Source organism: Anopheles darlingi, chromosome 2, assembly GCF_943734745.1.
Source record: "Anopheles darlingi chromosome 2, idAnoDarlMG_H_01, whole genome shotgun sequence".
Lineage (NCBI taxonomy): Eukaryota > Metazoa > Arthropoda > Insecta > Diptera > Culicidae > Anopheles > Anopheles darlingi.
The window spans coordinates 77448557-77463556 of record NC_064874.1 but is presented as its reverse complement, the minus strand read 5'-3'; the positions used below and the strand labels follow the sequence as shown (position 1 = coordinate 77463556).

The window sequence follows — 15000 nt, the reverse complement described above, 5'->3', positions numbered from 1 at the left end:
ACTTGAAGCGCGAAGAGCGGGACGCGGTGGCCTCTTCCCTTGCTTCCAGCAGTTGTAATGGTGGCTTTGTCGTCGTACTTACGTAGCAGCAAATCAAAAACCATTAAACATTCCACAGCTAAGAGGGCACGAGAGAGAGAGAGAGAGCGATCGGACCGAGGCGCGCTAAACCGCGTGAGGCTGGAACACGCATTAGGAATGAAAAATGGAATTCAGCCAAAAACCAACGCACGGGAACGGTTCTTACGGTACGTTCCGGAGGTTTCCCGAAATCCCACAAACAGAGGGGCGCTGCGGTTTGAGCGTGGCGGAACAACCACTTGGTGAACTTTCCCGGTCCAGCCGCACCCATTCGGTCGGTACGGTCCAACCTACCTCGCCCTCCCCACACCCCCTCCTGCAGCACATCGGGCTTAATCCTCTGGAGTGGAAAAACCTGCCAAGCTGATTAAATTCAACATTTCAGCTCCAGCATCCGGTAGAGGCCATGGGGAAGGGGGTCAATGGTAAACCTCGCACCGCCCCTAGAACCGCTTTGATCCTCCTCCATCCGATTGCGAGAGCCACAATTCACATTCCTAGCACAAATCTGCCGCTGTGCTGTGTTTGTGTGTGTGTGTGTGTGTGTATGTGTGTGAAGGTACGCTGGGTGCTAGTGGGTGCAGGTGCTCCCCTTAGCGCACCTTCGAAAGACACATTCTACCGCCCCGAGCCCCACCCACTGGCCACCAATGTTAATGGAAATATTTCACTGGAAAACAATAAATTCTCATTTAATTCAGTTTAATGATACTTAAGGCACCATTAGAATACATTCCGGTGTGCCTGCGTGTGCGTGTGTGTGTTGCTGTGAGATGGGTAGGTTTTGTTGGGGTAGAAAGGATCCATCGAACCGAAAGTCTAGGCACGCCTCCGTCCGGCCATCAGCGTGGCAGGAAAAGAGGCGAAGGCAAGAGCGGGAGTGAGCGGTGGCACAATGCGGCTCTATTTGGTAGATAAAAATCGAAAGCTCAGAAGCTTCCTTTTCCGTGGTTCACTTGTGCCCCCTCACCCTCCGAAACAACTCCGGCCGGCGCGGAAGCAGTCGTGCTCGACACCGGAAACCGGAACAGGCGGCACTTGCAGCGTCTTATTCCGACTTCCGGTACCATCTTTAGCACCGCCCGGTGGCCCAAGAGCCGAGATTTACGCCGCACGGAGCATAGAAATGGATTCAAATGGCCTAAGGTTCATTATGCTCGACAAAATATGCTCCACTACCAGCTCTCTTTCTCTCTCTCTCTCGTGCGCGCTCTTTCTCTATCAGTGTGTGTGGGCTCTTCTGTCTGCTTCATTGGCTTCAACGACTGCGGATTTGTTTGCGGATATCCATTCTTCAGCGCCACCGAACAGCGTGCTTGCTTCATGCTGCGTGGCATTGTCACTCGTGATGCTACGCTTCCGTGGCATAAGGAACGCTAAGCTCGCTTCCGTTGTTTCGGATACTGCTGGTGCCTTTAAGTGTAGTGGAACGCAATAGCGCTAGCATTGTGTTGGGTGGAGGATTCTAAATCATCGTTCTTAGAAACTCGTTGTGTTTTGCTATTCAAACATCTGTCTGGCGTGCGATCGGCCCAAAGTGGAAGTGTTGGAAATGGTTAGATTTCTCACCGATTGTGAACCGTTCATTCGGCAGATCAGATCGCTAATGATATTCAAATGTTGTGTTGAACAGCACAGCTAGTAGATTCGGTTATCAATTAGGGGTTTCGTTTAGTTACAACTTATCGTTTATGAGTTCAGCATCTAGACATTTGAAGACAACTTGTACTTTGGAGCAAATTGAGCATTGATTAGATTCTAGATCTTCCTTCCTTCCTGGATGGATTGTAGATCTTCTGGTTTAAAATACTTCCTTCGTGTTGTCAAGAGATGTTATGAATTTGGATTTCTTTGGCATGTTAACTTTTACATAAATGTAGACTCGTAGTCCTTTTGAACAGACCATTGATGATTGATGACCTTCTATTAGCTGTAGCGGCTAACGCGACTGAGTAAATTGCAAAAACTTTCCATCTGGCTAGCCAGAAGGACGTGACAAACAACTCTCGTGGGCCGAATTGTCATCAAACACCAAACGCCAAGACCCATTATTGATAAGCAAATAACGTTTTCAATTTATCTCCGCAAACTTTTTTGCTTCAACTTCCAAGTTAGGGATTTATGAGGAATCGAGCCAACTTGGCATGTCGTTTGCGGTTCGTAATTCATGCTACTCTTTCATTTTCCGGCAAACAGAAACTCAAATCCCCTGTGGAGGAGAGAACGCGTACCACAGGTGCACACGCGCGCACAGACCGCAGAAAGCGCGTTACTGGCGCGTCTCAATCTGCTTTATTCAAAGTAAGAGTTTTCTGGGCCAAACTTTGACCAAACTGCAATTAGTGGAGTCCATTCGTGTCGTGAGACACTTTTTTTTGCGACGAAGCCGGAGCTGGGGGAAGGAACAGTTAAAAGCTTAAAAATTGGGAAATCAACACGTTTCCCGAGGTCCCTTTGCGAGATTAACGATCTTTTTGCAGCGCCGTTCTTCTTCCTCTTTCTACCTTGCTCTCTTTCTCTCTCGCTCTCTCTTCTGCGCGTGACTCGCTCGTACGAATAGAAGCGAGACTAACTGAACTTTCACTTCATTTTATCGTCCTCAACCTGCTGCTGTAGCAAAGGTAAAACTTGAAAAATGAGAGACCCTCGTGGCTTCTAATTAAGAGCAACTTTACCATGCCGCACAGGTCGGGCCAGTTTTCTAAAATTTCTAGCTGGTCCGCATCCCAACATACCGAACACCAAACGGCCAGCCTGGGAGTGCGGAATGTTAAAAAAACATTCCTGCACAGGCAGTGGCCGACGCGTATGTGTGTGTGTGTGTGTCGACGAACTGGCATCATAAATTTATGTGTTCTCGTTGCCGACAAAGACCCGCTTCGCATCATACTGATCTGTCACATCAAGCCCGCAGTGTGTGGCAGCTCGTTTCGATCGACCAGCCAACCAGTGTCGGTGGTCCTTTGCTCTGTGGCCGAACATTCGAGCATCGATCGGAGGCACACTTCCACAACCAAACGTCACGCCTTTGCCGCAGTTCCGTCACGTCGCCATCGTTGGTAGTCGCGACGCGACGGTTGTTACAAAGTTTGTTTAATGCTCGAACAGTCTGGCTTGCCAAACGGCCAACTGCCAAACGGTGATGGTCGCACTCGAGACGGGCTCGCGCGCCCGCCACTGAACTGAGAGACTGTGCGGAATGTTGAATGAGATTTTTGAATTCCATTCGCTTTTTCCTCTTTGTATTTTTTTGTTTTGCTTTATGACGACCACGACGACAACGAGGAGAAGAGCGCGGCTCGACGGTGGCAGTGGAGCAGCGAGACGAATGAGGAAAAGAATTTATGTTGCGAGCCATAAAATTTTCGATTCCACTGCTTTCTTATTGAAAGTCGAAGATTTGTTCGACGAGTGGTACCGATCGACCGAGCGACCGACCGAGAGGTCTCCGTTTGTCACTGCCCCCGGAACCTGCCAATCCAGCACCGGCACGGAATCCGGCACCGATAAAGCCACCGATTCTGGGGTTTTCCGTTTTCTTTTTTTTCCCCGGCCGCCTTTGTGCTTATAAGCGCTCAACGCGCCGCGTGACGGTACGTGCGGGAATTGGTGTTTATTTTCATTTTATGTTGGTTTTTATGTGAAATAAAATGATAAGGTTATGGCTTTTTGTGGATCCATTGCCTTAGTCCACGGTCGCGCATGGAACATCCTTCGTTGACGATGATGCTCGATTTCTGATGCTCGATTCGATTTGTGTGTCTCGTTGACGTTGGGTACGATTCGTGCGCGCTGATCCATGCCAAATGCTTCTATCGCTCCGTATGGCCGGTCTGTCCGGAACCGGCACGCTGGCAATAAACAATTTGATGAAATTACAAACGTACGTTAATTTGTGCCCTGCCCCCTACGTTTCCGAATCTCCCTTCGGTGATGATTTTCACGAGTTTTTCCCAAGTGACGAACGATTCCAAGAGAATCCCGTCCCATCCTTGACTTCCCCTTCGTACGTTACGGATGGCGAAGGTAGCAAAAGGATTAGCTCCATTCGCTACGATGACTAGCGCAAGTAGTCAATGTTAGCTCGTTTACTGCTACAAGCGTACCACTTTCACCTGAGCTCCCTATTAATTACCGAAAAAGTTCCAAAATTAATTCCTCTCCACGCAAAGGCAAGCAACGCAGGTTGAGGTGAAAAGTATATCCTTCCCACAAACACAACCCTCTCCCCCTTCATCCCACCGCTTATGGTCGTTGGCGCATTATCATAATCCTTCGACATCCGAGCAGCAACAACATCCGGCCGTTCCCTTCCATCCAAGTGGCCAACATTCCACATTAATAACACTCGATCAAACCCTTGCTTTACGACGGTTGGTGGCTCGGCGGTTTTGGCTTCGGCTTCGAAGCGATTAGTTCGTTTTTAATTGTTTCTAAATGATCACTTAAGCGGGTAGCTGAGTTGTGGACATTCATTTTACAGGCACATAAATACCCCCCAACCCCTCTCAGACAGGTTTAATGGAAGTTTAATGATCTTGCTATCCCATTGACTTCAATAGAAATACATAGTCAAGAGAGAATTAAGCGGCGGAAGGCTGGAATTTCGAAGCAAAACAGTTCGTACTATAGAGAACCGTTTTTTGCATTCGAATTGGCCTCTGGAATTGCTACAAAACACGTAAACATATTGGAATGATTTGCCAGCAACAACAACAACAAAAAACAGAAATACAATCGGATTGCTTATGAGAAAATTCCCATCACCATTCCCAGCGCATAAACATGTACCCGGTTCTATTGCAGCTACTCATTGGGATAGGGAAAGCAACATGATAAGAACCCTCTGCATGCATGTACCGCTCGATCGTTCGAGTGCTTACTTGCGGTTTTTTTTTTTATTGTTTTTGTTCATTTCATTCGCAGCCCTCGATACCGAAGACGGCCACGCGCCCAATACTCGTCGTCGTCAGCTGTGGCTGCTGCTTCCTGCAGTCGTGCGTCGCGTTCGCCATCATGCTACCGGTCCTGTACCAGCGGCGGTGTTGTGTGACCTTCCTGAAAATGCAATTCTGTTCCGCCACCTCGCTAGCGATGGCCATTCTCGTGCTCGGCCTGCTGCAGCTATTCCCACCGGTAAGTCCTGCGTCCTGCTGCTCACACAAACACACAGCACGCTAAACACGCAACACACACTCTAGCCGTAACATCCGTACCTCCGTGCGGGTCCAGATATTGGATTATTGCGAACCGGAAGGAGATCCCTAGTTCCTGTCCAAGGGAGGGGACGCTACATGCTGCAAGCAATTAAATTGTAAATTTGCAACCGCCATTGGCACCAGCGAAAGGTGGGGTGCTCCCGTAAGGTGTGCTGGCATTGGCTTCACAGTTGGCCCGCTTCTCATCGGTTCGGACTAGGAAATGGTACACAAAAACCGAAGGTACCAAACCGAACCAAACCATATCACTAAACAAACGGAGAAGGTCCGCAGTGTGAGAGTGTGTGCACGAGTACGCTTGATATGCGTTTGGTGTTCGTGTTGGGTGTAAACAGAATTCAAATGAAGCAGTTTCGTGGCGAAATTTCATGGAATTGTTCATATAAAAAATGTTCCTCTTGGATGTAAAAAAACATAAATTGGTACCGTTAACAAGCAATGGTTTCAAATCATCTCAATAAACTTCATTCAAACTTCATTCCTGCAAAAGGCCAATCGCCATGTAATCAAGTTGACAGTTCGCCGGACGCCGGAACACTAGCCCTGGCGCACTAACGCTATCAACGAATTGGCCACTTATCCACCCATGCGCCATCCGCGATGAATCCCAGTCACAAGCATGTGCTTATGAGCACCGCTGATCCTCCGCTGAACTCTGCCACCATCCCTAGGCCAGCCCAGGCAGAGAGGCGTTCCTTTCACATGCAGTGCGGACACTTGTGCAAAGCTGCTTAAGCTCAGGCGACGACCGAACCGTGCTGATGGTACAATTTATTCTCGACTGCATCACCCCGTTCTCGTTCTCACTCTCATGCACTCGTATCCAGAATCCCCGATGGTCGACACATGGACCGAGGACCTAAAGTCAACCGTTTATCCGGTGGCGCACCGGCTAGGAGCTTAGCGTTTCTAGCCCTAACTCGCATTCATCGCTCCCGGCGGACCCGTTTCGGTCTGGTGTTTAATAAAATGCTTATAAATAACGAGAAACTTTGTGAGCACAAACGGGTTATTGCACCGCAGTGACGACAGGGGCAACATAAAATGCAACCCACGTCGTCCTACGGTTGCAAGTCCCGGGACCCGGGTACGATACGAGCCGGGTGCGCCGACCATTTCTCACGTGTCGCAGCGACAGGCGGCACGACTTTCCACGCGTAGCCATCGTTTCCTTGCTGCATATCCTTCGGGCGGAATTAGTAAGACAGCTGTTTTCACTTACTGTCGTCGCTGGTGGTGGTTCGTTAGTTGCGTTACGTTACCAGCGCCAGCAAAGTGGTGGCGGCGATGGTGACGCGAGTTATGGCTTCCCCTTATGATCATCAACCATCTTTAAGGTGGCACAATGTTTCAACAAAGCGCTTCTCGTATTTCAAGGGAAGGGGAAAAACAATCTATTCCTTGTTCCGATTCCATAAACGCCTCAGCTGTTCTCGTCTTGAGTGCTGGATACTTGACGTACCTAAGCGGTAGACCGGATGGCCACACCGTAGTGTTCTTGGAAAACTGCTATCAATTAAGCGAAACAACTACTTCAGCGCAAAACGCTACTAGCCACTCAGTGCGTACTCTCGCTGCAATAGGAAAACAATAAGGTGAAAAAGAGGAAAAGCAACGTTACCACTTCATCAGTGTGCGACCTATGCTAGTCCAGGTGCCGGAGCAGCAGCAGCAGCAGCGTCAGCTACCGAGAGAATGTTTGTATTCGTCACCTCTTCAGGTTTAAAGTATCGTTTAAGATGCTACTTCACCACCGCTCTTCAAGCGGTTGGTTTTCCATTCGTAATTGTATCGTTGCAGCGAGTCGAGAGGCTCAGAGGTGCAGCGCCGTTGAACAACAAACAACTCTATCGCCGCGACCAACCACCTCGTTTAGACGACCATTGTTTTACGTTTCAATGAGCAGCCAAGGGTTGTGGTACTCCTGAGCATCTCAATTATGTTTTGTTGAAGCACCACCAATGTTGTCGAAGCTACTGTGGCCAACTACGTCCTCGGGTGCTGCCATTGTTAAACTTGTATTCGTCTTGTTTGGTTTAGATGATTCTTACTTTCTACAATTATTTGAACGACACTACTTCGAATAAACACCATATGAAATCATAGATAACATGGCATAAACATTGGCTTACCGATTGCTCCGTTGGCAAACCAACACTATGAAATGCTTTTCCAACCAACTCAACTCGATGCTTAACTGTGACTTTCGAAACCTCATTCCAATTCTTCCTCAACGGCCACCAAGATAGTCAATCGGAATCGCCCCACAATGTCACCACACACTGCCCACTTCGCAATCGACCGAAAGCCATCCTTTTACGATTAATTTACCGAACCACCAGGGGCCATCATCGGCCGCTGCTACCACGCTGTTGACGGCTTTAAACTAGATCTGCAGCCGGTTGTGGAAGTGAAAGTTTTCTACTTTCGCCACCACCGGTACCCAAATCGTTCCGTAATTCAATTAGAGGCCCGAGAAGTTTTCACTTTAAAAATTGACTTCAGTGGCTCTAGTGACCAGGGCTGGGCCCCTTCATCACGCTCCGACTCGTCTGAAGTTGGTGAAGGTGGGGTGACCCAGCGCGATTGCCCTTAGGCTTCCAGCCGTAGCATCTAATCGAGCGGAAACACTTTAATGTGAATGACCCCGAACACGATCTTTTTTGGCTTTCTTGAGCAGGCCAGCTGCTGGACCCGCAGCTCGTAGGAAGGTAGGAAGTGTGGGGAGTGAATGTCTATAAAACCCGAAATGTGTTCCGCTCGAAGAAACCGGAACCTGATTTGATGATGAGCTTGCGAGCTAAGGTGACAATTGGCCTGGCCTTTTGTCTGGCCTTTCGATCGCAGTTCCAGTTCATGCGCCCGACATATTGCTATGGTGGAGAAATCATAGTTTGTGTATGTATCAATAAAGTATGATAAGAGAAAATTATTTAAAAGTATTTGGAAATGAAACAACCATTTGTTTGTTCGTGAAAATTTTGAGTAAATAAGCATACTTCATCATGATGAACACGTAGATTTTACAAGCGACCATGCGCCTCCATTTGATACCATTTTTGATTGGAAAGTAGATTTGATTACTGAACGATTCAATCAAATGCTCCTTCAGGGGCTATACAATTGCAAGTGTATCCAGTATCGATTTGAAAAGCCATCAGTGAGCAGTGAATGCTTGAATCCTACATAATCTCACCTCAAGTGCACGAACCAGATGCTCTCGTTGCACTCTCTTGTGAACACAAGCGTGAGTATCACTTGTGATAATTAATACGAAACTATCCGCCGCCTCGGCCACCGGCAGTATTCTCGGAAGTGCACTCACCGTGCGATCAGCGAGGGCCACCGCGACCGGGTAAAGATAATGGAGCCAACCCGAACCATTCGCATCCGCCACTCGGGCGCGCCACTAGGGATAATGAAAATTTTCCATTTTCACGCCCATTTCGAGTCGGAAAGTCATCCATCCGGAGACGAATGACGGTGTTTAACATCCATAATTTCTGCCGTGGCTCGGCCTCACTGGCGTGTCGCTGGCCTGGCACCGTGCGCCAGCAAGTACGGCGCAACGACAGTCAGCACAGGCGATTCCGTTCGTCCCATGCAGCGAAGCGCGAATGGGATTTCGTGACATTTGCCACAATCGGAAGGATCATTATTTGCCGCTTTCTGAAATTTGTCCAGCCCGTCCCGGGATGGCATCGCCTGTCGCGAACTGCGCTCAGTGCTAGCTCATTGTACTTTGTGATCCCGTGCCCGTGCGCACACACACACACACACTCTCACACAAACTTCCCGGCATGTATCCGTGAGCGGATGTGTTAAATTCCAGGAAACTTTATCCAGCGACCGACGGCTGTTGAATTTGCCATAAATTGCAATTCATGCAGTTCCGGTCACGTCCGTACGCTCGCTAAAGCTTAAGCGCACTCCTGGCACTAGAATGTAGTCCCCCGCACAGCTGCACTTGAGCTGCAACTTGTTGCAAATGGTTGCACTTTTGCACTAGCGTCGCGCCCTTCGTCGTTTTTGTGCAAAGTTGCTGCAACAGCGAGCAGTATTATCACCAGCATCATTATGCTGATGGTTTCAATTATGATTGGTTTCAGTGACCACACCCGGAACACAGTCGACACTTTAATGCAACAAGCAACTAAATAGAGGGGATACGGAAACGTTAAATTGAATCACCACACGAACAGATGATGCGTTAATCCGGGTGTCTGATCTTTCTGTCAGACCGAGCAAAAAACAAACGCATAACCGCATACCAACATGTTTTCCTGCAGCTGCTTTTGATAAGCTGCTTCTATCTGCGGAGGAGCTTTCATGCGAACTGCATTATTCGCTTGATTCCGATAATCAATGGCCATTGATGCGTGCGTGTTCATTTTGTTGCTCTCTTTAACCGGCCTATAGATTCTCACCAATGCGTGAGACCAGATTTATGTTGAAGTAGGTCAGCCGCGACCGGTGAATAGACGAAAACGTGTTTACTGATTCGCTGCTGTTGATGTATGATACACTTACTTTGTAATCCAATTCCGTTTCGTGCGTTTCGTTAGACGCTTGCACGCCAACCAAACGGTAAAATTATGTATTCAAATGATGGATTGATCGAACTTATTGTACCGATTTATGAACCGTATCCCCATCACCTACCGATTGCTTGCTGTTGTTCAACGTTGATTGCAATAAGTTACGCACTGAATTCCATGAACATATCCCATTTTACTCGAAACATGAGCAAACCAAACACAGCACGTCTGTGTGAGAACCTTGAAAACACGTGCGCCATTGTCGATTGTTGAAGCGTCGAACACAATGCCCTCCCATTCGGTCAGCCAGCATGGATGGAACATTTGCAAAATCAGCACATTTTAGACAACACAGCTGGAGCATGATTTTCACCTTCAGTGAGAGAGGAAAAGCGCGACTGCATCGAATCGCCAATCGAAAAGCGTGTGCCTTTTTATATAGCGGCCCCTTTCCATGCTATGCCAGCGAATTTTTCATTTTCAAAAACCGTGATGCCCGAGAAGTGGTAGTGAAAGTGTATGGTGGCAGACACGCGCTTGTAAATAAATATTGCACAAGATAATTTATTCCCATTTTCACATACACTCACACACACGCACGCGTGTGCGCTCGCGCAAAGGGTGACCACAAACGTTCTCGTTTAAGCCATGTTGCACCTCAAGCGATCAAGCGGTTCACACTGTTGCTCTCAGGTGTGGAGGCGAATGAATATTGGAGTGAAATAAATTAAATCTCCTGATTCGTCCTTTTTGGGGTTTATTTTTGCTGTGCACTTGACTTTTCAAGCCATATAGGTCGGATACTGACCTCCACAAACACACCTTCAACCAAACAAAACGCAAGGCAGTCGAACAGTAAAAGTACAGCGATAAAACATCGAAGTGCCTTCGAGGAAGAACGAAAGGAAAGAATATTTAAACTGAATTTATGTACATCGCTCCACTACATAAACAATTGTGCACAAGTTATGATATATCGGAATAATTTTATAGATCAGGACGTTGAAGCGTTCGAAATATGATCCATACAGTTACACACAGTTGGCACTAAAGTAGTTAATAACTTAGCATAATATTTGCTTTATCACTACTTCCACTTTCCTGATCACATACGTACCGAAACATCGGCATTAGCTTTCATTAATCAGGCAAATCAACTCACACTGGCGCGCTGTGGCCAATTCATTTTCCATCAAAAAGTAATCAATTACGATTTGCTTTCTTGGAAGGAGCGTCTGTGCGGGTTAAAGGGGAAATTAGCAGCGATTAGATCGCTCCAGTCACGCGCCACCCCATTCAACACGTCGTCCGTCCGCCCATCGCTGCTAATCCTGATTGAGACGCTTGAACCGAACGTCGAAGCTGCCTATCAACTTGCAACGGTACAGCCTACAGATAACGTCATGGATCGCTCCAGATGGAGCATCCTTGCCTACGCTTGCTCATGAATGAATTTACTATCATTTCATTCCGCTAATGGCGTAGGTGCTTCCTGCTGCTGCTCTGATGATGAAGGAGTTCAATGGCACCACTACGCCTCCCGGCACACCACTGCTCGAAGCAGCTCATCGTGGTCCACGCCCATCGGCTATCGCGCTCGCTTACGGATAATTAACCTCATTATGCTGCTACCCTAAATGGGAACGCAAAGCATCCACACTCTCGGCTGGTCCGCCCGATCCGTCAGCATAAACCGCAACCGAATGGCTCATCTTCGGGAGGATAAATAAACCAATGTGGCCGGGACGCCTCAAGATCAGATATCTTTGACGCAACCACCCTCCACTCAATATAACGCCGGCGGCGAATGGCAGTGCGTGGTTGGAATAAATGCGATCGGAAGTCAATTACACTGGCCGACCGGCCTGGGTGATGATGGCGGAAGAGTCCGGAGACGGGGCCAACAACAAGCAACAGCTTCCGGTGCTTCCGAGCTCGCTCTAATCAATACAAGCACATGGGGTGACATGTTTAGTCAGGCGACATGTGGCCGAGATCGAGATGATTAAAATGTAACATCCTGACTTCCTGACCTTCGGGCTGTGAATTTATGGCATAGCATTTACAAGTGAGGAAGTGAAGGAAGGGTGGCGGTTGTAGACTTCCACTGAGGTGAACAACAAAGTCAATGCAAATGCCCCACGAGTTAGTTATTTATGAAGCTGTGTTGTACAGTGTGTTGCCATTTTTTATGCATATGCTAGAGCTAGAGTTGAGTTCGGAGGTCGTCGGACATATTCGAATATTGAATCGAACACTGTTTTGAACAGGTGCGCCTAAGTGTATAACATGATCCATCATGGTGCGGAATCATATTCATTCTTTTTCATATTTTCAATATTTTCATGCAGCGTGTGCTGCATACAGACTCAACCCAGTTTGTAAACGAAAATTTTCTCGTTTTCAAAATTGACTATAAATTGTTTATGCATATACTTTATACACCATCTGACAATATTTGGTAGTCTCATGCAAAACTTAGGGTTAAATGCTTAAGAAAAATAGTGAACACATATTAGGATTGACTATACTAAAATTTCCAGACTATCATTGGCGATGTTATCATGAAAAAATAAACCGACAAATGCTTTTACCATAAATCGGGATTTGAAATACAACATTCCTAGTATGTTACAAACCATCAAACCGAAACGTCACAAAATAATTGAAATGAAGAGCAACCATAGCTCTTTCAGTAAGAATCATAAATGCCTACATAGATTGCTCGGCTTAAACGAATGAATAACTCTGCCCTTAACAACACTCTGAAACTTCTGCACTGTTTGATCGTAGCATCCATGAAGTCCACCAGAAGGACGTTCCTGAATGAAGAAATTCTTTCCGGGGAGAGCGATGATGATGAGCGAGTGGTTGATGGATAATTGACTGAATTGTCCCGAAATTCAGTGATTCTCAGCTCCGTTACCATGTGGCTGCCGGCTGCTCCCTTCTCCAGAAATGGCATTCCATGCATTGCACAAAACCCATCCTCCTCGGGGTAACCTGCTCCAGGTTATAATGCTTTCCCGTCCCAAACTATCTACCGAGTCAGCACAAATCGCAAAAACTGTACCCAAGAGAGATAGAGAAACAGAGAAAAACATCGTACGCCAAATACCCTAGTTCCTTTATTTGAATGATTCCTCCTGTTCAGGAGCATACTTTTTGTGCCTCAAGTCATTCGTCTCGCATCTTCTGTGCTGCTTGAACGTGATCGGTTCGGTGCCGGTGCAAAACCCGGCAAAGCTGTCATTCTCTTAAACGGTTCCGACTAAGAATGCATTTCGTCTGCTACGTTGGAACGTGTTTTTATCAGACGAATCACTGCGACATGTTGCCACCGTTATCTTCACCTTCACTAGCATCATCATCTAGCCGTGCGTCGTTTTGCATCGGGATTGCACGAATCAAGATGGTTCAAAAAGGGAACAAAAAACCCAAGGTTGCATTTTCATTGCATTCCTTCTTGGCCCGTTGGCTGCTTCATACTGTATGGAGCATGGTTCCTTTTTAACTTTTTAAATAAAAAAACATGTGCACTGGTCCCACGAGGCAAACGGCACGGATGCACCATCTGACAATCATTGCTTATAAATGTCTTAAAAAATTGGAATTTATCTTTCGTCTCGCAGCTGCATCTGCATTAAATGGTTGACTTGCGCGCGTACCTTCGGTGCTTGCTGCTCAAAACGTTCGTTCGTTTTCTTCGGATTTATGACATATTCCAGGTGCGCCTACGTTCAACGCTTCGGATGACATATTTATCTCGATTTTCTTTTTTTTGGTTTTTATTTTACCTATCAAGAACAAATACGTGCAATAGTCCTGCTTGCAGGAATCAATCACACTTGGCATCCATTTGCTATCCTAATCCCTGTTGGATCACCTTATTCCAGTAACAGTGTGGACGCGTTGCAGCGATCATAGCGCGATGGTTGATAATTTGATCGAAACGCAATCGATCAGCGTTCACCGATTCCGGCTTCACTGTTCACTCGATTTGCATCAGAAAACGTAGAGCAACAAACAAAAAACACGGAAAGCAAGCAAAAGTATCACTCCGAAAGCACCATCCACTGCTCCGTTGCGTCGCACAGTAAAGTTTTCCCATTTTTCATTTCAACACCAATCGCTCGGCAAAGCATGGCCTTCGAAGCCATTTTTGTGCCCGAACTTTTCGTCCTTTTCCTGGAAACCATTTGCACCGCACTCCCGTGGGATGAGGGAAGGGGAGGCGAGCTACTTCAGCTGCACATTCCAACCAAAATCAGCCATTCCACAGGCCACCAGCCGATGAAAACCACGCCAAGTGCGACGGCCAATGCGAGCGAGCGAGCCAATAAATTTCATTTTCACTTGATTGATAACCAATTCCCCGTGGTGGCAGGACCACGCAGCCGGCCGGTTGTTAGCCTGGCAAGCTCCAACAACAATGGGCATGGCGAGCGCAAATTGGTGCGCCAAAAGTTGAGCACAATCCACTTCAGAGTCCTTTATGTGCCTTTCGGCACTGCAAATGAAGCTAGCCGGCATGCCATTCCAGCAAAAGGAGTAAGTTCGCGCTCTGTTGTGTTCTGCTCGAGTTGAATTTCGATTCTAGCTCGCAACCGGCGATTCATTCCGGAACGAGCGCAGAACGCGAACATTGTATCGCGCAGAAATGATGGGTTGAAGTGTTTTACTTCTTCTTTTTTTTAATTACCGGCAACAAAGTTCGACGTACCACAAATAACATCCCGAACGGCTGTTCTCACGCAACGCCGGGAGTCCATGATAGCGAAAGATGTGTAGTGGAGTGGAAACCACCCTCCAAATTCCATCAACTCACGATGCATCACACCGTCTTGGAATCAACTTGACCGAGCATCCATCTGCCAACCCGCAAGCCAACGCTCGATGCAGTGTACTCGTGGTGCCCAGCTCCGTCAACAAGAAGCATGGAACCGTCTAATGAAGGTGATGATGCTATCCTGAGTACTTCACGCGGCCCACCGCGGCATCTGCATACGTCTGCGCGGAAAGTGATGAACTGGCGGCGGCGGTGAGTGACGAAGTGAAGAGCGAGTACATTTATTACGACAATTAATTGAGTGTCAGCCGCCGGACCCGCCGCTAATTTGACAAACCATTTCCCGGTAGATGACAGACGGCGGCATCTACGA

General features: G+C 47.5%; 2 protein-coding genes across 2 annotated transcripts in view; one reads left to right on the top strand and one right to left on the bottom strand.

Annotated features, from left to right (window-relative positions):
* Window positions 1-448, top strand: part of LOC125959544 (uncharacterized) — a 111803-nt gene extending 111355 nt beyond the window's left edge. The window contains exon 19 of the mRNA XM_049692369.1: window positions 404-448. Within this exon, the coding sequence (XP_049548326.1) occupies window positions 404-448 (45 nt within the window). The remainder of the gene's footprint in view (window positions 1-403) is intronic.
* The window catches only part of LOC125948074 (trifunctional purine biosynthetic protein adenosine-3), a 161732-nt gene that overhangs the window by 73580 nt on the left and 73152 nt on the right, over window positions 1-15000 (bottom strand). The gene's annotated exons all lie outside the window — the stretch shown is intronic.